Source organism: Acanthopagrus latus, chromosome 14 (genome assembly GCF_904848185.1).
Source record: "Acanthopagrus latus isolate v.2019 chromosome 14, fAcaLat1.1, whole genome shotgun sequence".
In the NCBI taxonomy this organism is placed as follows: Eukaryota; Metazoa; Chordata; class Actinopteri; order Spariformes; family Sparidae; genus Acanthopagrus; species Acanthopagrus latus.
Genome location: NC_051052.1, coordinates 12,180,216 through 12,207,453, shown reverse-complemented (window position 1 = coordinate 12,207,453; position 27,238 = coordinate 12,180,216). Strand labels below are relative to the sequence as shown.

The following is a 27,238-nucleotide window of genomic DNA, read 5'->3' as shown; positions in this document are numbered from 1 at the left end:
CTCCGCAGGCTGCTTGTTTTTCCTGTGTCTGGGGCTGATGTACATGTTCCGGCCCAACATGTCGTTTGTGGCTCCGCTCCAGGAGAAGGTGGCCATCGGGATGTTTTTCCTGGGAGCCATCCTCTGCCTCTCCTTCTCCTGGCTCTTCCACACAGTCTACTGCCATTCGGAGGGCGTCTCCAGAGTCTTCTCCAAGTAAGAGTCAGACACTGAACAGGGATCTGGTAGAAAAATGTCCCTTTCAAAGCTGCTGAACTGTCTTTAACTCCACTCCATGTTTCTGTGTCCAGGTTGGACTACAGTGGGATCGCCTTCCTGATCATGGGCTCCTTTGTCCCCTGGTTGTACTACTCCTTCTACTGCTCCCCTCAGCCCTGCTTCATCTACCTGATAGTGGTGTGTATACTGGGGTTGTCTGCCATCACCGTCTCCCAGTGCGATTTCTTCGCCACGCCGCAGTACAGAGGAGTCCGAGCAGGTAGAGTTCAATATTTACCTTAAGTGCCGAATTACGCATGTGAGTCCAGGTAGATGCTAATGATGCTGGATGTGTTAATGGGCAACTTTAGCCCAACATGATTGCTATCTTTGTTGTGTTAGATTGTGTACTCATGCTCTCTCTCTCTCTGTATCTGTGTTCAGGAGTGTTTGTAGGTCTCGGTCTGAGCGGCGTCGTTCCCACACTGCACTTTGTCATCAGCGAGGGTCTCATCAAAGCCACCACCATGGGTCAGATGGGCTGGCTGCTGCTCATGGCGACGCTCTACATCACCGGCGCCTGTTTGTACGCCGCTCGCATCCCTGAGAGGTTCTTCCCCGGCAAGTGTGACATCTGGGTAAGTGGCGAAGACTCTCTTCTTTCTCCTTCCATACAACCCTCTGTTTCTCCCTGACACGACATTCTGATTTACTCTTTTCTCTCTCCGTCTGTCTCTCCCCTAGTTCCACTCCCACCAGCTGTTCCACATCTTGGTGGTCGCGGGGGCTTTCGTTCACTTCCACGGCGTCTCCAACCTGCAGGAGTTTCGCTACACGGCGGGGGCGGGCTGCGCCGAGGAGGGCGCTCTCTAACGCACACACTGACCCACTCAGTCACTCACATGCATTTTTCGGGGAGGCACTGGTTCTAATGATATGCACAGAATTACACACACACATAAAAAAAAGCCTAAGACATGCACACACACACACGTCTGCCCCCACCCCCACCTCCAGACTGAAGACCAGAGAAGTGGCTTGTCTGGTGTGTGTGGTACACAGGAAGTCCTCCCAGGGGGCGCTATTAAAACGACCGGCGAGGGTTTTTGTTCTCTTTCTGTCCCTCTTGTCCATCTGTCAGACCCCCACCTCCTCTATGAAAACCACTTCCGAGACGCGGCTTGTTTTACAAACCAGCTTCTGAGACTCTTTCCAGGAAGTTTGTTTTTTGGAAGCGCTACATTCAAATCCAACTTTTAAAAAGAAAAAAAAAATCCCACATTTTTCTTCTGTGTTGAGTTCTAAGAGTTTAATGGTTTGATATGTAAAGGAGGCGTCATTGTGGCTTTAAAGAAAAAAACATTTTGGAGTGTGTTTTTTTTTTTTTTTGGTGAATGCTGTTTTCACAACTTTAAAGCATTCGAATATGAAAAAAAAAAAAAAAAGTTGAGTGGAACTGTCTTTAGATTTCTTCCATAATTGTGAAGGTAGCAGGGGGACATGTTGGGATCAGGGTGGGCCGAGGGGTTAATAGTCACTTTTAAAAGTTTAAAAGAAAAAAAAACTTTTCCATGTAAATAAGATTTCTAAATTTTTTGGGTTATAGATTTGTATGAAATATATATGAAAAAAAGACCAAAAAAAAGAAAAAATGTATGGCAAGAATAAATAAAATATGTTAGATGATAAATCAATTACAGGCGAGGTTTTGTGGATGGAGAAGTGTTAGAGCTACACCTGCTTCAGCGGCGGTGGAGAGAATAATACTACGGTCGGAGGGAAGCGCTTGAAAACAGCTTCATGTAGTGTGTGTACGCGAGGACGAGCGGTAGAGGCGAGGAGGAAACACAGGGCACAACACCTGAATCTTATCAAACGAGCAGCGTCTCCAAGACTCAGAGTCACTTTCCCGATCTTACGATTATAAACGAGGAGGCAGCAGCGACTGTCTATGTAGTTTCTTTCTTTTGTGCTCGAAAACCAAATTTATAGTAAACATTTGTCGCCGTTTTATTTTGAAATTCCCTGTCAACGCAATATGTTTATTTTCTTCCCTGCCCTTCGATAATGTGTCTAAACATGTAAGTTTTGTTTTGGTAAAACTGCAGTGTTATTGTCACAGTGCAGGCGCAGTTCATCGTCTTCCACCTCTGTGACACTTGATAAGATTCACCTCCTCACAGAACAACAAAACATGTTTTTTCTTTTTCTGATTGGATTGTATTTTAATTTATCCACTGCTGTTTGTTGTTTTCTTTGGGATGTTATTATTCTATTATTATTATTGTTATTATTGCAAGCTTTAATTTTTCTTTTCTATATTTTATTATTTCTCTCGTTCGGCCAGAGATCATGTGGTGTTTTTGCTTTGAGTCAAGTCTCCTTTCAAAACAAAATGTGTTCTGGCGATACCAAAATCTCACCTGCACGATGAAAAATTCAGAATTGATCATGAGCTGTGCGTCTGTGATTGATTTGCAAGTTTCTTTTTTTCTGAAGAGGAAGTTGAATTGCTATCAGAGTGATCAGTGTTTCCTCTTCTCTCAGTTTTTTTTCTTTTCTTTTCTGCATTTTCAGTTTTTATTTGATCTAGCTCATATTAATTTATTCTCTTGGGGAGCATACTGTCTGTTGAAGCACACGTTCCGTTCTGATGGGAGTGTTTGATTGCAATAGACCTTTATATCTGCTGTATTGTTCTAATAAAAAAAAATTTTTTTTGAATGTGTCACTGCGTCTTGTTATTGGTTAACACTGAACCATGACATACATGACATACATCACATTCACATTATTTCTTATTATGAAGTCAGCGAAAGCACCACTACCACACTGTAAAAAATAATCTGTTACAAATGAAAGTCAATGCATTGTAATGTTTCTTAAGTAAAAGTATGTAAGTATAACCAGAAAACAAATCTAAACAGTGGAATTCAGGATCTATTCCTGGTCTCTGTGAACAGCTCTGATTGGATGTTCCTGACTTGTACTGAGCTCAGTGATTGGTCTTCAAGTTGCACCTGAGCACTGATGACGTTGTATAACATCTTGGTTTGCCACAGCTGTCAGGCGGGCGGCTTCGTCTCGCTCACCGATTTTAACACATTTTTGCTCAAAATCTCAGAGAAATGATTTTTCTGTTTGGATAAACAACGTCTAACGTCTTTGACTTCAACTTGTAAGGAATCGGAGGAAAGACATTAAATGACTAATGTTCTGTATAGTAATAGTTTAATTTCAAGCAAAATATCAAATCAAGCTTGATTGGTTTTGTTTAAGAGTCTGAATTATTAACTGAAGCTGTTAACTAATATGTACCTCTAATTTGTTCTTATAGTTCAGTAAATGTGTATGAACGGCGTCGGACCACTCGTGTCATATTTGGTAAAAAAAGAGCTTCAGAGTCAAACTGAATTACTCATTTTTTTGGAGAAAAACTTTTTAAAATGTTATTATTCAGTGTTGGTATGGAAGCTCAAAGAGGACTTCCACAATACCATTTTGATTTTTGGTTTTCCCACACGTGTTTTATTCCTGTGGTCCTCCGTAGTGATGAGCACAACAATTTAAATTACAATTATTCTGTCCGTTTCTCCTCAGAAGTTTCAGCCCTGGATCTCCTAAAAGTCCTGAAGAAAAATAAACTATCTGCTTGACTACAGCAGAGACCTCAACGAGGTAAGTGAGAAAATCAATGAATCTGACATGTTTCTACTTACTTTCCTTTAATACTGAAAGACAACAAAAGAATCGATGCATCAACATCCATTTCTTTTTATTTTTCTTATAAAAATGGAGACCTTGTGGACAGACCAGTTCACAAAAAAACCCTTAATCTAAATGTTCAGACTCTTTGAAAACAAGATCACAACGTCGAGTCCTTCAACCTAGATTCATACACACATACATACATTTCAATCTTCATTTTCATTCCTTTTTAAAAACACAGTAAAATGACGTCCCGCCTTTTCCGGCGAGAGCGCGACAAACAACCCTTTACAAATGAACAATGAAAAGAGCAAAAAAGAGAAACAAAAATACAACTTAAAAATAGATCTTAAAGCATAATGCTGCAAATACATTCTTTTTCCAGCAGAGACGGACAAAAACACAAACAGTAAAATAAGCACTTTGGTCTTCCTCCTCAAACACACTGAAGATGATTATGCGAGCAATGAAGTTAGTTTCTGTTAAGTGGTGAACTGAGGGGAACATTTAGGATGTTTTCTGTGGGGCATGATAACTTTGCGTACCACGTAGGAGTTACTTCAGACTGATGGGAACTGCTGATGTAGTATTTTTTTTTATTCGGATCGAGAGCAAGGTGAGGTACTAAAGAGAATCTTGTGATGCTGGAACAAGATGCGACTTCTTTTCCTCCATTTTGAATCTGTTGTTAAAGTGCAAGTCTTCATGTTCAGTGGTCGTTTAACTGCAGGGAATTTTGTCAGGTTTAGTTCTGGTAGTCTGATATCAAATGTTATATAAAATCCACTGAATTTCTTTACTGGTTGAGTTTGATGTTGAATGACAACCTGACCAATCAATCAGAAACAGAATTATGACATGCAGTGTAAGAAATTACAGTAAAGGGTGTCCACTGACTGAAGAACAGCTGAAGATACTAGAAATCTTCAATTTAAAAAGTTTTTGTCCTTTTGATACATTTTCAATCGAACAATTTTAATTCCCAAAAAACAGAGACCACCTTTTGACCAGATTCAGTCACATTTCTTCATATTAGGCACAAATTTGCTCCTTAATGATCAAGTAAATTTATATTTCCAACACTTCTGAACCTTAAATAAAACATGATGTTGAAACTTTCAGCAAAAACGAAGTGTGATGTTTCAAATGCTGGGAGTAGAAGAAGGTCCTAATCTACACTTGAAGGTAACGCCACCAATTTCACACAGTGGCTAAGTTGCTTTGTGGATAATGTAGCCGCAGATTTTGAAACAGAAGAAAAATGTATGGAATTAAAAAGGCGATTACATCTGCTGTTTGTTTTTTGTTTTTTTAAAACAAGCCAAACAGTGTTACAGGAGAGCTATACCAGCGGACTGATTTTCAAAAATGTGTCGCGTACATTACCCACAATGCAACCAAATTACATGGAAAAGGCTTTATACTACTTTATTCACATATGCTGTAGAACTCCCCAAGACCTGTTAACACACTTCAGTGTGTAAAATTGGTGGGGTTGCCCTTTAAAACAGCTCTGAACAGAAGCGATGTCATCATTTTCTGCACATTTAATGGATGTTGTATGAAAACGTCCTGAACCAGTGACAACATGACAACATGTTACTACCTGCACACAAGTATTGCTGGAAATACTGTCGAACCCACTGATGTGGGGAGAAGAAATAAAATAAATGTGTTTAATGCTGCTCTAATGAGACTTCTATTTCTACACACGAGTTCACGCCTGTATCGATTATGATCCACATTGAGCTTTTTTTACACACATGTTCTGTTTTCTAACAGTGTGATTGTTTTTCTGCAGGGCTGATGTCATCTGATGCTTCACCTCTCCCCACAATTTACCAACAGAACGTTACTGTTAACATTCACAAACAGATATGTAAATGTAGTTATTACATCTGGGAGCTGGTATGAACGGGGAATTTTGAGGAACTAAGATGCTGAGAACTCTAAAAACAGATGATCTTTACATTCTTATTCGTCAAACACAAGGAAATAACAACAAACGTCTCTAATTTTAGTTGTTTTTTGTTTGTTTTTTGCACCAAACCAGCCAGATTTAAAATGATAATGTATTCTCTAAACAAGTTTATTTGTTCTCGGGGGGGAAAAAAAGAAAGAAAAACAGCTGGACTAATGTTTGTGTTTTTTTAAAAACGAGTTTTAAGGTCGTAACAGAATTTTGTTTTGAAATTGACTCAACATATAAATAATATAACTTTCAGTTTCAGCAAACAAAACACAAAAAAATGACAAAATCATTTTTGACCCATCGGCATCTCAATACTTTGCCTTCAAATATTTGATTGAAAACTGTCGCAGATGCAGCTGAGAACCTAAACCATAATAATTTATGCCTATAATAATAATAATAATAATAATAATAATAATAATAATAATAATAATAATAATAATAATAATACTAACACTTGTTGTTGACAGGTAAAATATAGCATTGTTTTGTGTCAAAGAACACAAAAATGAAACAAACTACAATTCAAATAAAACCTAAGTAAAAACACTGAGTGGGTAAATAAATAAATGTGTGAATTGCACAAAGTGGGAACGTTGAAGGTCAAAGCACTCGGATATGTGGAGACCGACGTTCAGTCTTTCAGTCAGGCGTTAAATCAGTCAGTGAGAGTGAAGGTCGACGCCGCTTCTCTGTTCACTGTCACGATTTGATCTTCCATAGCTGTGAACAGGAAGAGAGACAGGAAACAGGATTAAATCTTCTTTTTTGAACTCTTGAACAATAACAACAACAACAACAACATAATGTTAAAGTTTGTGCTGCGGTAATAAGGAAAGTGTAAAAATATTGTCCATTACATGTAAAAGAAGTGCTCGTTGGTTGGTTTCAAAAGTAAAACTCTTTCAAAGCACGTAACAGTTCTTGTTCTTGCAGGCTCAGATTATTATTCTACGTTCACATTATGGAGAAGATCTCAACAGAGAAACAGCCTTCATGTCTCTCTCATCAAAACTACTTTACACAAACAATAATTTTGACTCAGTAAACAATCAGTCTTCAGTGTTAACATGCCGTCTGTCACACACACACACTCACCTTCAGGTTAAATCCTAGCAGGTCAGATATGACTCCAGACACGGCGGACAGGATGACTACCTGGGTGATGTTGTAGAGCAGAGGGTTCATCGTCAACCCATACAGCCTGAAAGGAGTGTCCAACTCCTGGAGAGAGAGAGAGCGAGAGGTGAGGGAGACACGAGTTCAGATAACAAGGCTTGTTTAAAACAGTGAGAAGAATCTGAAAGAACAAGTGAGTTTTTACTTTGAGTAGTTTGGTAGCCAGTTTTAAGACGTTGTTGACCAGTGTCAGCTCTTCTTTCTTGTTTGGCTTCTTCTCCATCTTGAGATACAGGTTGATCTGTGAAACACAGGATGGATCAGCGTCATGATCACCTGTCTGCAGTGTGTGCTTATGTGTGTATTTTCTGTGTGTACCTGTTCAGTGAGCAGTATGGAGGTGTTGCTGTACTTCTTGCTGGTCTCGGAGCCCAGAGTGACGAACCTGAGCAGGAACAGAGACAGACTGGAGCACCAGATCACCAGCTCCCAGTTGTAGTGACACTCCAGGAACGTTTCGTGGATGTGCAGCAACTGGAGGAAGAAAACACGCACAAATTAATCAGCCTGTAATCTAATTTTTATTTCAGTATCAGCTGTCTTTAACTCAGTCACTATGTTAAGAATTTGATCATTATGATGATGGCACGCTGACGTTACCTGTGCACAGCAGATGAAGACGACAGACAGAGTGAGCAGGAAGGCAGAAGACACGATCACATCCACTGAACGCTGAGGACCCCGTCTCTGCAAACACAACAGGTAACCACTTCATTTCATTTGCTGTCAATCACTCACACTCCAAAATACACTCTGAATACAAATATTGAGAAAGTATTTTTAACATGGATACTAGTTTTTCCAGCACATTCACACTTCCTGAGTGAGGTACCTTGAGGTAGGAGCGTAGCGACAGCCACATCTTGATGTTCTGAACTTTCTTCAGTCTAAAATGAGGGACTTCAGACTTCCTGGCTCTGCGGGCTGAAGTCAGGTGACCGAACAGCTTGGCAAACAGCAGCCTCTGAAACACACACACACACGTACATTTATTTAACATTAATAAATACATCTGTCTAATTTAATCAGAGCAGAAAACTGAGCGACTTCATTAAAAGCAGTAAATCAGAATCTCTTTGTCTCACCTGTTTGTAGGTCCTCTCTGCTACACTGAGCAGGAAGAAGAAGAGCCATATAAGGCAAACACGCACCAGGAAGCTCAGTGTCACCATGGTGATGACCAAGGCGTCTGATCCAGACCCGCCACCCAGCGCAACAGAGAGGAGCTCATTGGCTGAAAGTGTTGTCAGCTGATCCAGGTCGCGGTACTGAGCCAGCCTGAAGAAGGTAAAACACAGACAACAATCAAGTTTTTGTACCTTTTTAGATATTAAATTCACATACTGAGGAGTTAAATTATAGCAGCAGCAGTACCTGTATGCGAAAGGTGTGAGGCCGAGTGTCACTGAAACCAGGTTCCCAAACACCTGGTAACCAATACCAGGAGTGTAGAGGTTCACCTGTGCAGAGAGACATGGTCAGGTTATTAATGCTCATCTCTGACATGCAACATTTAAGGTGTGTATTCGTTTGGAAAACTCACTCTGTTCATGATCATGCCGCTGATCTCCAGGACGGACATGTCGGCCTTCTTGCACTCGTTTCCCTCCCACACGATGGCGCTCACCCTCTCCAGACCGGGGTTGGAGCTGTGCAGCCAGGGAACGTGACCCTGTGAGGAAACAATCCCAGAAACACAGTAAGCACGCAGATATCGTGATGAGTTTGTGACTTGTGAGTCAGAAGACGTCTGGATTTGGTAGACTTCCAAGAAAACCCTCACTTTCATTCTCAGGAGAGTTCAGTTTATTTTAAATTTACCATTCCTCTAATTTAACTAATCTTTAAAAGCCATGTGTCTTTATGAAAGAGGGTTCGCAGACCTGATGGAAAGGGTCGTCTCTGTATTCCTTTTTAGCAGGAGGACAGACGGGCGTCCCACCTCCCTCTCCCTCTGTAAAGAAAAGGAGCCACAGTATTAGTTTCAGTGAATTCAGCAGGTAGGTCAGAACTACAGAAGCATTTAAACAAACTTGTCACAGATACTTTGGTTCTCTTCTCAACTAATCTGTCCTTCTGACCTGTCTCGGAGGTGCAGGATGACCTGCACTCAGCACAGTGCAGGAAGTCTTCCCACATCAGGTCCTCCGTCTCAGACTCGTGCCGAGTGCTCTCAGAGTCCTGAGTCCTCAGACTGGAACATCTGGAGCTGCAGCTGGTGCCGGACTTTGGGACATCCTGACAGACAGAGAGGGAGGATTATTATTTGTGACAAAGTCCTATTTTAATTTCTCTGACCTAAACTGATTAAACATGTTTACCTCCACAGCGTAGTGTTTCTTGTAGTGGTGTGAACTCTTGCGGTTTCTGAGAGTACATTCACTGTTCATTCTCTCCACTCCCCTGCGGAGGGCGCTGTAGGATACTTCAGGGTCCTCCTCGCTGGACGCCTCATCTGATGCTGGCTCCTAAAAGACACAAAACACACGTCTGCTAAATCCTGACAAGATCATCTGAAACCACCAGCCCTTTTCACACATAGAAGCTGCATTATCGCCACAGCAGTCAATTCTCTGCTGTTGGTGTTTCACACACACAGTGAAGCATCTCCGGCGTAAAGATGAACTGCTGTGTGAAGGGGCTACAGGTACGGTTCACCAAACTCCAGAGGCGTATCAGCGCCAGAGTGAAATTTCTGTCTGTGTTGATAACTCACCTTATTGCCACTGGCCAGCATCAGTCCAGTGCTGCGGGGTGTGTGAGCGTGCGCTGGCTTCACGTGAGAGTTCCAGCACACTTCGTCAGCCCGGTTCAACGAATCACATCGCTGCTCGTGGAGCTGGAGCCCCTCCTCGCTGCTGCGATTGGTCACCCGGCCGTCCAGCGACACGTAGCCGTTGTCGGTCTCTGTTGACTTGTCGATTGACAGCTTGGACTTCTTAGATCTGAAGGAGGTAGAAAGGGAAGGAAGAAAAGGCGAGAAGGAAAGATCGGTGGAAAGAGATCGATGGACAGATATTCAGATAAACGCAGCAGGTCAGTGAGTTGAAGACTAATGAGGCAGACATGCGGTGAGATAAAACACCCACAGGATGCATTCAGAACAACACTGGAACATTCATACAGAATGAACGCCAAATATTGAGAGAAAGTGTTGCATAAAACACTGAATAATTGTGGTAATAAAAGTGGATTAGGGTTAAAATAAACATGAAGAATGCAACTATAACAACTGAAACAGTGTGGCTGGTGAACCAAGTCTTAGTGTTCAACGCAGAGGATTACTGATTGATTCACTGAGAAAAATGAACTGACGGAGGTGGAAGTGTCTTCCACTGAGTGTTGAAGTGAGTGTGGCAGATAATCAATAGATGAAGTGAGCAAATCAAGAGTTCATTAGGGCTCAGAAACGTTCCACACTGTTGCAGTCTGAGAGCTTGCAAAGAAGAAGCTTGGGGAGAAGGAGCTGCTTGACCTACGATAACATTAAAATACAGATATAAAATTGTTTTTTTTAAAAAAGGTACCAAATTTGCTTTACGTTGATTTATTAATGGATTTTTCTCTCCCCATCTTTCTTCTGAACACAGCTCGGTCATTAATTAATGCGCATTAAAATCAGCTGCAAAATCCCTCCAGCAGATTGCTGTTGTTGTTTAGGTAACACAGGAATCAATGGTTGTGCAGCCGGCAGTGCACCAACTGAACTACATGTTGACAGTAGAGGTTTAATAAATGAACAAGCAGCTCATGACAATGTTTTCCAATTAGAACTGTCATTCAATACCAAGTGTTACATAATCAGTCAACCAGTAACAAACGGGTTAACGCCATTTTGTTGTGGGAAGATTAACAACAGGAGAGGAAGTGATGTTGCAGCTGAAGAAGCCAGGTTAGGTCTGAGGAGAGGCTGGGATTCAGCTCCAAATGTAGGTTTAATGATGTTTAGAATATTAATTTCCTGATGGACAAATAACTTTGTAACCTGATAAAATTCCACAATGGGAATTTACCATAAAATATGACTAACCGTAACAAAAATTTAAAACTGTAACTTGACCATGGATTATTTTGTGAACTGAACCCCGGCCTCGTTTTTGTACATCGATTTATTTTAGGAAGATGGGAAACAAAAATACACACCCAGCTTTACAGATATCATGCCAGAAATCTTGGAAGAGAGCGCCCAGGCTGTATGTGGTGCTGGCTGAGTGGGAGTGTGGCGCCCCCTCCTGTGTGTTATCGGTAGTGCTAGACCCGTCGCCTTCCCTATGCACCTCCATCTGAGATGCCTTCCTCAACTTCCTTCAGTTTGGAAAGAATAGAGGGGTGGAGAGAGACTTAGAGCGGACCACAGGAGACTACGAAGACTTAAAATACAGCAGTGTGTCCACAGGGAGCCTGGCTGCATTTTGTCATTAAGATAATACTTTTTTTAAAATCAGGTGGGGACAATAAAAAAAGATTTTAAATTTTACAGAAACTAGAGTTTCAAACAGCAAAGCTAGTGCAGCACTGGTATCCAAAACTGTGGCACCTGCTGGACACAGGCTGATACAGTAAAAAAGGCAAATTCTACAAAATCAACTGTAGTAGTTATTCTGTAAAAGTATTTTTAACAAAAAATTCAAATTGCTTTCCAATTTAAAGAGAAACTGGTATCTGAAGACTCCTACTTTTGCAGGATATTAGCATAAAAAGTCTGATTTTGCAGAATTTCTCCTGAAAGATTTGGTTTCTGCCTTTGATTAAAAATCTATCGTCTGTTACTGGTTAGAAAAAACTTGTTCCATCGTGACTCATTTTACTGCTAGTTTTACAGTTAAATTTGATTTGAGTCCTTAAGGCATGTAAATCAAGTAAACCAAATATCAGTAACATTCCCCTAAAATTGCCCTGTGACAAGATTAATTTGTCTTTTTTTCTATGACATGAAACGTCTATAAGAAAGAGAGACAGGTGGAGAGAAGTGTGCAAAGGAACAGAACCAACTTTATGTAAGAAAATACCCATTTTCATGATTTCCCCCCCTTTTATCCTTAAAGTGAAAAAGAATCCAGATAAATTTAGTGACGGTGCAAACGCTATTATCGCCCGGAGCGCAGAAACCTCCCCAAATCCTTTCCAAAACTGTGGCATGGTCCAATTTTCTTCGCATGAGTCTGAAAATTGTCTTTACTTCATTTTGAAAAGCCAAACACTGAGAAATTTTAAAGCAACAGAGAGAAAACCACAAACCGCAAGTCTAAAAACTACAAAAAAACACACCAAGTGAAGCAAACTAATTTCTACTGTCACACACAGTGAATCCCATTTGTCTTTAACCAGTGACTTGGATTTATCATGGAGAGATTTACACAAACACCCAGAAACTTATCATCAATCAAGTGAGTGCTTTAATTTGCCAGTTTAAGAGAATGGCTCATTTGTGTCTGGCAAGAGTGAATCTAGATACAGAGAAGGCTTTGTTGCCTTTAAATGATCTTTTAAAGAAGAAATATTTGAACACATAACTGTGTAAATTACATACATTTAGAAAGGTATCAGTATTGTGGTGATCTCCATGATAAACATGCTTCTGTTCAATTTGATTTCTGTGAAAGAAGCTGACTGACTGAGGGCAAACAACAGGGATGGATGCAATCCAGCAACAAAAGATGTATTCATTCATTTATTTCCACAAGTTTTCCTCTCCTCGTTCTGTCTCGTGCTTGTTATCTTAATTTCTCTCTTTATCGCCCACAGAATCTCCCTTTGTCCACAGGGACTTTCTGGACGCAGTGTCCTCTAACATCTATTATCTATTCTCTTCTTCTGTGCTTAGCTGAATCTCTCCCTCCTTTCATTCCCTCTGTATATTCTGCACTGCTTTCTTTCTTTGATTAATTTCCTCTCATGCACAGTATTCCCCTGTTGTTACCTGCGTCTCTTCCCCCCGCTGCTGGAGGCAGGTTTCGGTGTCCTGGTGGAGACGATCTGACAGTGGACGGTGCCCAGCAGCAACATGAGCCAGATGGCTCCAAACACCTCGGTGGTTGGTATCCCATGAGACTGAGGGATGGAAACATACAGCACTGCTGCTGCCACTGCAGGAGAGAGAGAATTGAGTAATCATTACAACTGTGCAGGTTTAAACAATGAAACAATGAGGACAGAGCTGTAACTGTTGAAAGAAAATTAATGGCCAGACAATCAATTCAGTTCTATCAAGAGAAAAATGTCAAAATATTTGCTGGTTCATGCCTCTTTTGTCATGACAGCAAATGAGTTGCTGGATTTTGGACTGCTGGTTGAACTGAATGCTGAGCATTTCTCACGTTTTATAGAGTAAATGATTAACCAATTGATTGTGAAAATAATCAGCAGATTAATCGATAATGGTGTGTGTGTGTGTGTGTGTGTGTGTGTGTGTGTGTGTGTGTGTGTGTGTGTGTGTGTGTGTTTTGTTGCAGTGTGTAAGGGAAGTGAGCAGGAATGGTGGAGGGTGGAGAGAGAGCGATGAAAACAGTCTGTTTTCGTCTGGGTTGAAAAGGGCACCATGATGTAGGTGGTGGAAAACAGTTTTCAGGAGCCTTTAAAGTGTTTGTGCAGGGAGTGTGTGCAGATCCGTGGGTGTAACCTGGGAGTACTCCATACTCGCAAGATGTATTTTAAGAAAAACAGAAGATCAGACGCATGATAGCTCTTTATAGGGATTTAAATAAAGCAGGATTTTGCAACTGTATGCCTTATTACTAATATTTCATGAATGAATTAACGTGTTTAAGAGAAATCTAATATGTCCCACCTTGCAGCAAATAGAGAGCCAGCAGTAAGAGGAAAATGGCCCTGGAGGTGACCTGGATCCACCATCGATAAAAGAATGGGAAGAAGACGACTCTGACGATGCCCTTCCTGGTCAGCGACGTCCACGGACTCTCAGGTTTGGCCTTGGCAAACGCTGAACCTGGGAACGGAAGAGAGTTAATACACAAGGAAGGCTAATTAAGCCAAATGACTTTACAGCGTGCACAAATGCTCATCACTTAAAACATCCTGGAGTCACATTAGAGCAGCGTGCTCATCGACTCCTCTTCCTCCCCTATTATCTCTTCAGATATGTCTCTACTTCCTTCCACCCCCTCTTCCTGATCATCTACCCTGCTCTGTTTCTGTCTTGATTATCTCTCCTCCTTCCTGCGCTGTGACACAACAGCGAGGATAACATTTGACTGATCTGATGAATAATTGAAAATGTGATGAATATGAGACAGATAAGAAGCGATGAGAGCAGAGATACAGAACGAGCGAGGACCAGCAGTGACAGGAGGTTGGCACAGCGACGCTGGCATCTCGGGTTCATGTGTGTGTGCGTTTTATGTCGACGCCACTGAGCGCACAATGTGTATCTGATGGTTTTAGCTTTAGCGGGAGGCTGTCTGTGTATCTAATCTAATTATCTTGATGGAAAAGAAGTCTGAACACACACACACACACACACACACTTTTCTCACCTCTAACCAAGTCCACGTCAATCAGGTCTGGTTTGACATGTCCGGTCTTCTTTGGCTTGTTTCTCAAGCCCTGCAGGGGGAGACAGAGAGACACAGCGTCAGACACATGAACCAAACAATGAAAGAGATGATTAGTATGAACACATGGGTCTACAGCAGCTCAACTACAGGAGGCTTCTCGTGCACTTTATGCCTTCATAAACACACACACACATTCAGTGTTTGAGGAGGCACACTGCTCACACAGCTACGTCTCTATTTCACTGCATGTGCATCTACTCACAGCTACTAGGTTTAATTCCACATTTTAAGCCTGATCTGGAAAAAATGGTCAAAATGTTCAGTCTCTCTAGCTACTTTAATGAATTCAGAGGGTAGAAGAATAACAGCAAAACATCCCCAAAGACCTTTTAGTCCTTTAAACCAGCTGTGTCATTTCATAACAGCATGTTACAGTCATCATCTATCCCTGTGAGGTTTACTGTAGAAGCTCTAAAGTTAGTGACTCGTGCAGTTTATGACTCTGGGAATAACGTTCCCCTGTGGCACGCTCGCTTCCTGTGGCAGCCAGTCACTTCCTCCTACTGTATGATGCATACACTCCTTCTGTGTGAGTGTGTGTGTGTGTGTGTGTGTGTGTGTGTGTGTGTGTGTGTGTGTGTGTGTGTGACTGCTCTGTAAAAGTGCAAGAGACTGTCAAGTATGACTCACATGAATGTCAAGATTGACAGGTTTTCTGTGTGAGTGACAGTAGGGACATACATACGAGTGAACATTTAGAGGTGAAGTGTGGTGTGTGTGTCTGTGTGTGTGTGCGCGCATGTGTGTGGTTAGGTACAACAATGCCAGTGTTACCATAGCGAACACCTCGACAATAGCTTGGTTTTAATGGGGTTTAATATCAATGACTCTGGGTAAACAGACATGACCACATTACTGTGTGTACATGTGAGCAACTAAACTCACTCACTCACTCTTTCCAATCCAAAACAAGAGGCTCCACTGTATGTGTAAGAACTTAAAGAGTTTATTAAATGGTATGTTACCTAGAAATATTTGTAAAAGTCCTTCTGGTGCCGATCAGTTGGTAGACCTCTACTACAAATATAAACGATCTGCAACGGTGGAAGTGATAGTGGCTTACGGCTCCGTCTCAACTGAGAAAATGTCTAGCGAGGTGGGGACTGTTATATGACAAGCAAGAGCACAGACCAGGCTCTGTTTCCTTCAGCTTCTCAAGTGGATGACTAACTTTGAGGTATAAAAATACCTAAACAGATATTGCATATCATTGCATAATACATTGCATATGTATTACATTTATTTTGAGTTTCCTTACATGGTCTATTTATTAATTACTTTGAGTTTGATACAAAGTCAAAGTATCTAAAATGTATGATTTTAGTATCAACTCGTAATAGCCTGTACTGTATCAGCACTAGTATGAAAACTTTTCCAACCCAGTAAGACACTAATCAAAAGGTTTTCCTTATCAGCTTGCTAGGAGGAGGAATTCTTCACAAGACAGCATTTTAAGAATGTGAGTCACATCATTCAACAGTGTTGTAAAATCTGTTGTGTTGAATCTGATTGGCTCATGTTAATATTTACATACAGACCAATCAAGTTCAGTGTTATCAGTAAATGGACTGATACAGAGGCTCGATAGCAGCCCTTATCTCTAAATAGCACTGCCAACGACCTATTACACTGTGTGTGTGCGTGCGTGGGCGCGTGTGTGTGTGTGTGTGAGAGAGAGTGAGAGAGAGAGTAGACAGTGTGTGTGTGTGTGTGAGAGAGAGTGAGAGAGAGAGTAGACAGTGTGTGTGTTGGACTAGAAGAAGCGGATCAATAGCTTCCTCTTAGCAGTAGATTTACTGCAGCATAACAGTCCTTCACTACCATCTTGTCTGACCGCTGCTCTCTTATCTCTGAGCTATTCATAGCCTCTTATCTTTATAAACTAGTTTATCCGCCAGTTACAAGTTATGATGTTGCCTCTCTGACTGATTGGTCTATTTTGTATGCATTCAGGACATTCATTTGACCGACTGGATCGATTCTTCTGAGAAGAAAGTGTTTGAAGCAGCTGCTATTTGACATTTAACTTCCTAATTAAAAGCTGCTTGTCATGTTTACCTATTATTCTGTTGCACTGTTTGCTACGAACATAAAACACATATTTAATTGTATTTTAATAGTGAACTTTAAACCAAAACCTCATCATGAGATACTGCAGTTTGCTGTTTGAACCAGCAGGTGGCAACTACGTTCGCTCTGCAGAGGTTTACAGTGTTTTCCTCACTAAAAACTCACATAACTGTGTAAAACAGGTTGTTTAGCTTGGTCAGACATAAGATGGGAAACCAACAGAAATATTTTTAATAGGCAAGATCTATTAAGTCATACTGTTATTAGATATCATGTATGTGTGTGATAAGGACATAAAGTAGCAGCTGTGTCTTCTTTGAATATTTTGCCAGCTGTGCTTTGTTTCAGACAATTTCTACACATTTAACAGATGGATCCTTTAGTTTTCTGATAGTGTTATTGCTTATCTTAACTTTATGAGGCTACAAACAATACAATGAAGTCTTACAGAGATGACAGGGTGACACGTACTCAGACAAAGCAAAGATCAACTCTGCACGGTCTACTGCAGCCACAAACTCTGGGAAACCAATTACTTGACTGACGAAGAACCAAGGTCGCAGCTCTGTGTTTGTTTGTGTGTGTGTGTGTGTGTGTGTGTGTGTGTGAGTGTGTGAGTGAGAGAGAGAGAGAGAGAGAGAGAGAGAGAGAGAGAGAGAGAGAGAGAGAGAGAGTGTGGACTTTGAGCTCATTAAAGAGAGTGACTCTCACCTTTCTGTTTACAGGACAAGAAGTACAGTAGGAGGGAAGAAGGGCGATACCACCGACTCAAAAGAAATAAAGTAAATTAAAAACTAACATGTACTCGTGCTATAAAAGCCCGTAGTCTTAATGGGACCTTGTACCTTAATCGCACCTTGGGCACATAGGATATCAAAAAATCTCTTATTATATCTGAAAAGGGAGGGATGAAGTTCTCCTCTAAAAGGGTCAAAGATGAGAGGTCGGAGCAGACAGCTGAAGAGGCTGTAATGACCACAGCTCTGGACTGAGAGGGAGTCACTTCAAGGCATGCGCTCACACAAAATTATGTCCAATTAACCCCTGGTTTGAACTTATTAATATCATGAAGCCGTACAAAATGGGCCTATAACTCTTCTGACTAATGTCTCCTACTAAACAATCTGCATACTAAAGAGTCAAATGACTATCACCCCAGTCTGTGTTGCACTGTGGGAAATGTAGGGGCCAAGTTTTGACAAGAGGGACTGCATCCAATATCAAGTCTATATGTCTGGCTTTTTCAAACTGTCCCTCAAAAGTCGAAGCACAATGATTAAAAGATTAAATACTCTAAGGAAACTAGTGGCTATAAAAGAAAACAGTCTGCTATAACCCTTCTGGGAAATGTGTGACTACACTAAATGTTGTTTCCTTTCCATGATGATTGTGAAAACAAATGAAACTTGTTTATCTAATTCTATGACGATGTCTTCCTGCAGTGTCTCCACTTCCTACTACTTCCTTGTTTGTGGTCTACATACATCAGTTTGAAATATCATTGCGCACTAACTCATACAAAAAGGATGCAATGACAGCAACTGACATTCTGCACGTACAGTTTACACAAGAATTAATGTCAGAGCAATTATTTATTTTAATTTTTTTATCTATTGTCTTTCTTTTGGCGTTTTGTATCCAAGAATTATTAGACCAACCAACAACACAGTACACGCTGCAATTGTTTCTAAATTTCCATGAAGAAATAGTCAACACCACTTTGGAAATGAGAGAGAAAAAAGATGCATGTTCACTGAAGAGGTAAAGGGGTAACTTTCATAAATTTAAATACAGTAATAAGAGTTTGAGCACAATATATACTGTACGCTGTTGTGTTGTTGCAAGTCAGTCTTACAGAGTTTTTCGTGATTTCTGCTGTGAACTAAATGCAGAATTTGTTGCGATGTCGGTCTGCTGAGAGATATCCAGCTGCAACCCTGACATATTTTGAGTTTGAGAATCAGTTCTGTCTTTTCTTCAACAAGAAGAACTTAAAAAAAAAAAAAAAAAAAAAAAAGTCTTGGCTGTTAGGAATTAAGGACAACCAATGTTTCCACCACACCCAGCATGGTGCCACCCTGGTCACATGACTCATGCTAATCCAGCTGTGTGTTCACACCGCAGCTGCTCAGCTCCCTCATTTGTCTCTGTGGAAATGTTGGGAAACAACTTCTTTCCTGCAGCCAGTCATGAAGCAGTGTGAACACAGAGTGGGGTTAATAAACACACCGGGAATCAACATGGCAGCTGAACTGAGCCGTCAAACCAACCAATCACAGTCTAGCAGTCTACAGAGTGGGTGAGCAGACGTGCACTGTGGGACAACAGGAGGGACGTCCTCCCCGCTGTGTACTCACCAGAGAAATAAACTGAAGAGAGGAGGAGGAAAAGAAGACGGATGGAGAAGAGGGGATGGGATGGAGATGGAGAGAGGGGAGATGGACAGGTAACACCCCGGCAGGAGGGCAGAGAGGAAAGAGTTAACAGAAAACACTGGAAAAGAACTGGCAGCATGGTGAGAGACAGAACTGACAAAACTGAATAAAAAGAAGAAAGACAGGAAGATGGAAGACATAAAGAGACGTGGAAACAAAAGAAACAGAAGATAACAAGAGACATTCAAATGCAAGAGCACAGTTAAAACAAGAAAAGAGAAACATGGGGGTTTGGGGCAAACAAACAGTGAACCAACACACCTTTATTTCTCGCTGCTCCACTGATTTCTCCCATATCTGTTGGTCATAGGCGCCAATCTGAAAAAACAAACAAACGATGAAAATGAAATGTGGAGAAAAGAGCTACAGCAGACAGAGTGTGGGCACAAGTTCCTTGTTTTCCTGAACACGTCATCTTCTTAAGAAGAAGGAAGAGAAAAAAAATTAACCACACTAAAGTTTTCTTAGACGCACTAGAAAGCTTCAGTTCCTCTTCATCACAGCCATTACGCTAAGCATAGACTACAGTAGACAGACCATTTTCCCCTGAAAGGCTCTTTCATTTTTACGTAAAAATACACACAAATAAACATAATTTGATTGCTGAATCCAAGTGAACGTCTTCATTTTCTTATCTGCATCATTATCAACATTTAAATCCAGATAACATCCCCATGAATAGTCTGCAAAATTGCATTATGATGGTTAATGTTTTGTCTTGAGCTTTATGGCTCTTACTTCACAATCGGAGCGTCACAGTGTCATAAAACAAGTTTTTACTACCGAGATCTTTATAAATCTGCATCGTTAAATGTGTGGTGATAAAGTTGTCACCATAAATTAGGATTTTAAAAGTCTGAATCTTTTTTTTTTCCTGAGCATCTTTCAGAAAAATCATCTCATGCCAAACCTTTTGACAACATTACACATTTTGTAAACATCATCATAGAAGCTATATATGATGTTTACATTTTGTTGATTATTTAACACAAGACTCCATGTTTTCATGACATCACTGTTGCTTAAAAATGAAATATATCCTAGACATTTTGAGGATTATCTTAAATGCATTGCTTATATTTCTTGTTTTTCTTTGGTACTGATTATTTTTCAAACAGAATGCACTTGTTATTAACAGCATATATGGCATCTTTGAACCCTTTGGGACACTCTGGAATTCAAAATAAAGTGTTTTTATCTGCACAGCATGAGTTTGCGCACCAAACCCAACATGGTGAGTAGACTGCAAACAAGACACTACAGTATGTGCCTTCTTTTCCCTTTTATTTACTTAGGACCTCCCAATAGAGGAGTTAAAAACCTGAGAAGGTCAGGTTCAACTGGAGTGCAGTTCACAAGAGTCCACTCTGGCAAAATGATCTTGTACTGCAGCCAGTGTTCATCAATGTCACACACACACACATATGCTGGGAAAGGGGGAGGGTGTGACTGCAACACAACCAATCACTGTCACAAGATCAATAGACCTGCAGAGTGTGTGTAGAAGATAAAGAGTGTGTATGGGGACAGTGAAGAAGTTTATACTTATGTAGAGCGATAAAGATGTGTGTCAGAGAAATGTTGGACGGACAGAAGGAAGAACAGACAGTGATACGTGGGAACAAGATAGATTTGTACCCTGTCCAGGCATCTGACCTGGGAACACACATCCAAACGCACAAAACAAACACATCCCGAGGTCAAACTGTACTAGCAGAGCTGCCACTTTCTCAAGCCCAACTCTTCTTCACACAGACACAAATAGCAGACGATCTTGGATTGTTTAAAGCGAAGGGGAAAGAAAGACGCCAAGAGACTTGAGTCGCCAATTTGGCTGCTTTTCATTAAGCGTGCATGTCTGTTTCAGAGACTTTTAAGAGGATCAGCTGATGGTCTGACCTCAGCAGATCAGGGTGTTCATGTGAGTCTGGGTCAACCCCGTGAGCTCGCCAGTGGAAACTCTGCATCTTTAATAGGACTTCATTAAACATGAATAGAAAGATGGGAAGAGAGGGGTCAAAGACGAGCAAAGACAAACATGAAGAGAGACAGCAAAGATGATCATTTAGAGAGTTATAGTTCTCTTATGTTTCCCCTCTTTCTCTCAAGCCATGTTTTTTCAGCTGCAAATCATTTATATCATGTTAAAAAAATAGAAAGTGATACACAACATGTTTTCTATTCCAAATGTCTGTAATTAGTCTACATAACACTGTATCTCTACAATGATAATAAGACTACGTAACAGTAATTTGAGTTCTGTCTTCAGGATAGTTATAAAAAGAAAATGATCAGTGTTTGTGCTTTAACACACGGCACAGACCAGCTTGAATAACTTGTGATATCCTCGTGTTTTCCACCAGATACCAGCAGGAGATGTGGGTCAGGCAGTGCGTCACCATGTGCTCGCCCTACATTACACGCTCATGTACAACCCAGTGATCTCAAGATTGGATTTTCCGAGAAAAATTTTAGCTTTTCTTTCGTGTATTCATTCTGAAGTATTCTTTCAACAACAGATCACATCACAGGTTACACTACTCTGACTAAACTTAAGCAATTCCATGCCAATTGGTCAGAGGAAGATCTAAATAAAATTTGGGACACGGCCATTTTATCAACTACTGGATTATGTATAGATTTGGTCAAACATAAAACCCTGATTAACTATAATGATCCAAAGAAAGCATCTCTTATTTCCCTCCCTTTTTTAGCAAACCAGCTACATATTTTACGTGATAATAATCTCAAAAGCTGAAAGAAAAAAAGAAAAAAAAGTAAAACTGGCAATGTAGTAAGAACAATCAAGAAAATACCAAAGTACAATGCAAAAAAATCCACTTATCTGAAATTACAGAGGTCACTAGTTGTCCAGCCAAAAGATCTCTGTTATTACAAGTCATATTTCTGTAACTGTAGTTTCTATGTTCTCGTTAATTGGCATCCCATCTACTTCTTTTGTCATTTTTATGCTGCAGTAAGGCAGTATCGATTACTCCTCGATTTAGAAAAATAAACTGCAACTCCTAACATCTGACATTATGACTGGGCACTGAGTTACTGATAAATGTGGATCCTGGGGCTCCACCAGTTTGAAACAAATCACCCTTTCTCAGCCACCAGACAGCATTTAATGTGACGTATGACTGACTGATCGACTGTGTGACATTTGGTCTGACAGCTAATTTTCCACATCACTCCACCTATTAAAAATACACACACTCAGAGATTGGAGAGGACGTTGGAGTGGATGTGGAGGACAGCCAGAGGGCAAACATGACCAGACTACTCAGCGGCAGAAAATAAAGATAAAGAAGCAGAGAGGGTGGAGATAAGGAGAGAGGAAGCAGGTATGGAAAGAAGAGTAATATTCACACATACACACATCCCTTGTTATATCATGGATTAATGAGGTAACTGAGATCTGACAGGGGAGGATTAACTCTAGTGGAAATCCTCTTATCCACATATACACTCACCCTTACATCACTATCTGTATGCATAATCACCGCCTCTCAAAACAAATTAGTTCTCAGGCAACAAAACACTTAAATGACAGTTTATCTCCGTACTAATTCGGGCATCGTTATCCTGTCTTTTAATGCTCAAATTCATATGGAATTATATGTTGCTGTATCATTTCCCAGAGGTTGGGATTCTAAGTCAAATTGCACATGAATCTGCTCTGATTTCAAGGAGAGACGATACAGACTTCATCAATTTGACAACCAAATCAAGTGCTGAGAGTGCACCAGAAGGGAGGATGACGAGGCCAAGTGTGCCGCTGCGGCAGTGCCGGGGTCACCATGACGACGGATGGAGGAATGATCCAGGAGAGGAAAAGAGAGAGAGAGAGAGACAGAGAGAGAGTGGGGGGATTATTTCGGCGAAGCAACAGAGTTATATAACAACTGCCTCTGCAGTGGAGGGGGTGTTACACAGACACACAAATAGATGCTGCTTTGAGAGGCATTTGGGGTTCAGGTTTATATTTATGTATGTGCATACAGTAGACACACATTCATGAGGTTTAACACACTAACACTCAGCTGTGCATCACATGCATTGTTCAGCTGTGTTACTCATTGCCATTCATCTGCTGTCTCTTATTCTAAAAGACAAGCTGGGGTTCAAATTAGTGGATAAAAGTTGCAACAATCATATCGTCAGATTCAGGACGAGCATGTTGGATGTAGGGATAAACCAAATCATCACACAGTTCTGCAGCTCCACACAGCGTTTTAGTGTCATTCAGCTGATTCTTTTGGTTTCAGCACTCACAACTGCACTGTTTTTTTGTTTTGTTTTTAATCAATTTCTGGCTGTCCCAGTGTTTGTTCAAGTCACCGCTGGAAGTTTTTGGAGGAAAAGCAACAAAAACCTGCCATACACCAAGCACCAAAAGACTTACAAAGTTTGTGACACGCTGGTGACCATATGGTGGCATTTCTAGTGACTTAATCCAAAAACAGAACTGAAAGCAGAGCAAATCTTGTACCTAAACAGGACTCAAAATTAATACCAGTGTTGAGAGAGAGTCTAAACGCTGAAATGATCAGTCAATTCATTAATTTATTAATGTTGAGATCCTGACCTTTGCAGACTATCAAGCAAAAATACCAAGTAATTACTTTTTCAGGCATCACAAAATTTGGATGAATTTGCTTATTTTCTCTGTTTAGTTTCTTGAGTATTTTTTCAAAATATTAAAATCATCTCATAGGCTAAAAAAATATTGATTAATGGAAAAAATAACAGATTTATACAACATTCTAACAGCCCTACAGTCTGTCAGTCTTTAGAATTAAATGTGTATCAGCTGTAAGTGTTGTCTTAGTTTTAGCTAACTTCCTGCCTGCTTTGCCGTTGGCGATCCCAAGTCACACTCACATGACTTTCTTTTTCCAAGGCAGCTCTCTTTGCCTCTTTATTTCCTCAAGCGTTTCTCATTGCTTAGCTTGTTTATTCTTATTTGTTAAATAAGAAAATAATGCTTTCTGTAGCTCTACATTATGTGAAGCTACGTGCTGGATATCACCGTCAAGCCATTCCCTTCTGTCTGACAGTGGAAAGGTTGTACAAATAAGCCAACAGCCAAATAAACCAAATATTCCCCTAAATGAATTCATTGTTTCTCTATGACTTGTTTTTCGACCATGTTCTACTTTGTTCTAGTGCTCTCCACTGAGAACCACGCTGTGATGGAAAATGCCTCACCTGTCTGTGTGAATCACCTATTTACATGCTTCTGTCTAGGTGTGGTCCACACAGTAACTGCTGGCGTGTTCACAGGCATACTTTCAGTTTAGAGTGGTTAACACTTAATCTATACAAATATGATCCACCAATCCCAAAAACACAAATGATAACTGTTCTAAAAAAAAGAGCTCAACTAAGCACGAATCTTCAGATAAATCACCAAATGTTTAAGTTAAGGTGCTACGAGACAAAATGCCTAAAAAAGACTGAGTGACTGGATGAGTGACAGAACAATTTAAAATTAATCAGGGTCAGACAGCTGGTTGTGGCAGGTTAACCCCTCTACTGTGTTTTCAGATGTGACCATGACAACACGACACAAGGAAGCGTGTTGCTGTTGAGTGCGTAATGTCTATTTTCAGGTCTGACAGGTGTGTGTGTGCGCGTGTGTGTTTGAGACGGACTCCTTTCAACAGCAAGAAAGACAAACAGGACTGTCTAAGTGAGTGGACAGATTTTTTTTACTGCTGGCCTGCTGAACTTTACACAACAGCTAAAGGTGAATATTTGTCAAGGTTCACTTATTGACAGTCATTCAGCAAAGAAAAAACATAAGATGATCAATTTAGTTTAGTATATTTTAGTTTATAAAGTGTTAGAAAATAGTAATAATCCTTCTTCCTGAGGACCCAAAGTGACATATTCAAATATATTCTGACCAGCTGCCCAAAACCCAAAGATATTCACATAAAACAAAAATGACAATCACAACTCCAGATGGCGTCTTCAAATTTTTAGTTCAAATACCGTACTGAAAAGCAGTATATTGTTTTATTTTAGGAGGAGGAACAAGCTTATTTGTAGTTTTACCTTACCTTTTACATGGTTATTGAAATGAACTGTTCTCTAATATCAGCTTTAATAAAAAACTAGAGAAGATGTATATGCATCTTTTGGTGAGATTAAAGTGAAAGCTTTGAGAGAAGAGTGACTTATATTTGGTAGTGTTTTTGTTTTCATTGAGTAGCAGCTGCTGCTGAGGTTTTGGGTTTTTGTTGTTTGCAGAGTGTGATCTCTCATGGTGATTGAAGGTAAAACACACACCAAGCAGCCAACTGTGCAACTTCTTTAAGTCCTACAACTGAACTACTGGTCAAACTATGAACTGTATAAATCGATAGATGAAACATAAATAACACATGAAGCTAGTGGATTATTTATAAATATACACAGACTCTTCCCACAGAGACTTGCTGATCTTGCAAAGTCAATAACATCCAGGGATCTCAGCCACATACCGAGCATGTGAACTGTGTCACTTCTGTCTCAAAATAGACCTTAAAGCCACCACACAAATTAGCTATAATCTGATTTATTACTGTGAAGAGTTTAACCTCAAATATTTCACAGACATGCTACAGGAGGCTGCCAATTAGGCTCCTAATAGTCAATAGCAGACACGGCGTGTCAGACATTAGAAAACAAACACAAAACATACGCTGAGTCTTTTTGCAGGCAGACACATGACAGACAGAAATATAGAGTGTCATGTGAGCGGCAGCCTGATGTATGCAGACACTGGAGAGAGGAGGGGGGTAGGATCAGTCTGGACCTCTCCCAGACCAGAAACCTGTCATTTCTTCTAGTTACCAGGACTTTTCCTTCATATTTCTAACCTTTCTGGCTGACAACGCAGAATAAAATCTTTCAAAACCAGTGCTGTCCAATTCATTTTTCACTGTTCTTGAAGTTTCATGTATCAATAGAGAACACATGAGAAGTGAACAAAACGGTTAGCTGGCATTTATGTCCATTTACGAAGTGGCTTATTTAAAAGGGTCAGTTCATCCAAATTACATATAAAAACATGGTTTCTCACTCAATTCTCATGCTAGTCATACAGGCATTTCTGGTTTTATCTGCTTATCTCATTTCATTCATGCCGCCTCATTCAGTGTAAATAAAAATGATAACAGTATCAACATTACTGGCTAATACATTTAGATACAACCAGAGCAAAGTGACAAGATCTGAGCTCTGCTGCCATTAAAATGTGCCACAAATTGTAACCAAATTTTGAGAAACTCAGTGAATGCTTGTCTGGCTGTTGTGCATTTATAAAGGAGCTCATTCATCAAGATGAGCAGTGTGTGGTGCTGATCCTACAGTGGTGAAACCATTTTAGCATTGCAAAAGAATCTAAAACAATTATGATGAAACATGATGGAAATATGACATTTCTGTGTGTTTCATGAATTAATGGGAGGAAAGTTACATCAGAATATAGTGAAGCAATGAGGAGACTTTACATTTTCTGACATCTTCTTCCTCTAAATATATGATCAGTCATGCAAGTTACACGTTTGCTACATCAGAACTTATTCAAAATTGAGATTCAAACTTTCATCAAGTTCATTAACTCTCTTGGAAGAGGCAAAAACCATCTCACACAGAGCGTCAAAGCAATACTTGAAGATGTGCACATAAACATGTTAAAGGAAACATGGTTATTATCACTGTCAGATATAAAAAAGAAAGGTCCAAATTCGGTGATTTTTAGATAAACTAAGGATCAAATGTCCCTTTAACAATAAACAACTTTACCTGGGAGAGTATCTATAGTAACACATCATACCTGGGCTACAAACATGACAGGTACTTTCCATCTTGTGACGTTTGTCAGGAGCCAGTTCTTTAAAAATACTCACACCTAAATTCTCTCCTGAGGTCAGTGTTTGATTGCTTGGCAGTATTTCAGGTGTTTGCTTAACACCAAATCACAGACTATCACCTGCTGCCTCTTGTATTTTTAGCAAAGCCAGTGCTGGACTAGACAGAATATAATAGCTGCAATGAACCCATCTTTGACCTTCAAGGCTCGACTATCTGCTGCGACACTGGTC

General features: G+C 40.4%; 2 protein-coding genes across 10 annotated transcripts in view; one reads left to right on the top strand and one right to left on the bottom strand.

Moving 5' to 3' along the window:
- adipor2 (adiponectin receptor 2) overlaps positions 1-2,926 on the top strand; it is a 29,965-nt gene extending 27,039 nt beyond the window's left edge. For all 4 annotated transcript variants that reach the window (XM_037121554.1, XM_037121553.1, XM_037121555.1 and 1 more), the window contains 4 exons: positions 9-195; positions 291-478; positions 643-836; positions 943-2,926. In XM_037121554.1, coding sequence (XP_036977449.1) covers positions 9-195; positions 291-478; positions 643-836; positions 943-1,071 — 698 coding nt within the window. In that variant the 3' untranslated portion in view covers positions 1,072-2,926. The remainder of the gene's footprint in view (positions 1-8; positions 196-290; positions 479-642; positions 837-942) is intronic.
- A 1,022-nt stretch (positions 2,927-3,948) lies between these two features.
- The window catches only part of LOC119032408 (putative homeodomain transcription factor 2), a 39,688-nt gene continuing 16,398 nt past the window's right edge, over positions 3,949-27,238 (bottom strand). For 4 of the 6 annotated variants that reach the window (XM_037121546.1, XM_037121548.1, XM_037121547.1 and 1 more), the window contains 19 exons: positions 19,398-19,454; positions 19,059-19,070; positions 14,551-14,620; positions 13,845-14,003; positions 12,978-13,143; positions 11,201-11,362; positions 9,774-10,002; positions 9,379-9,525; positions 9,139-9,295; positions 8,941-9,011; positions 8,601-8,729; positions 8,432-8,517; positions 8,143-8,335; positions 7,890-8,021; positions 7,658-7,744; positions 7,376-7,531; positions 7,203-7,298; positions 6,977-7,102; positions 3,949-6,601 (listed from right to left, as the gene is read on the bottom strand). In XM_037121546.1, coding sequence (XP_036977441.1) covers positions 6,581-6,601; positions 6,977-7,102; positions 7,203-7,298; positions 7,376-7,531; positions 7,658-7,744; positions 7,890-8,021; positions 8,143-8,335; positions 8,432-8,517; positions 8,601-8,729; positions 8,941-9,011; positions 9,139-9,295; positions 9,379-9,525; positions 9,774-10,002; positions 11,201-11,362; positions 12,978-13,143; positions 13,845-14,003; positions 14,551-14,620; positions 19,059-19,070; positions 19,398-19,454 — 2,256 coding nt within the window. In that variant the 3' untranslated portion in view covers positions 3,949-6,580. The remainder of the gene's footprint in view (positions 6,602-6,976; positions 7,103-7,202; positions 7,299-7,375; positions 7,532-7,657; positions 7,745-7,889; positions 8,022-8,142; positions 8,336-8,431; positions 8,518-8,600; positions 8,730-8,940; positions 9,012-9,138; positions 9,296-9,378; positions 9,526-9,773; positions 10,003-11,200; positions 11,363-12,977; positions 13,144-13,844; positions 14,004-14,550; positions 14,621-19,058; positions 19,071-19,397; positions 19,455-27,238) is intronic. The other 2 variants (XM_037121550.1, XM_037121549.1) reach the window with 2 other exon arrangements.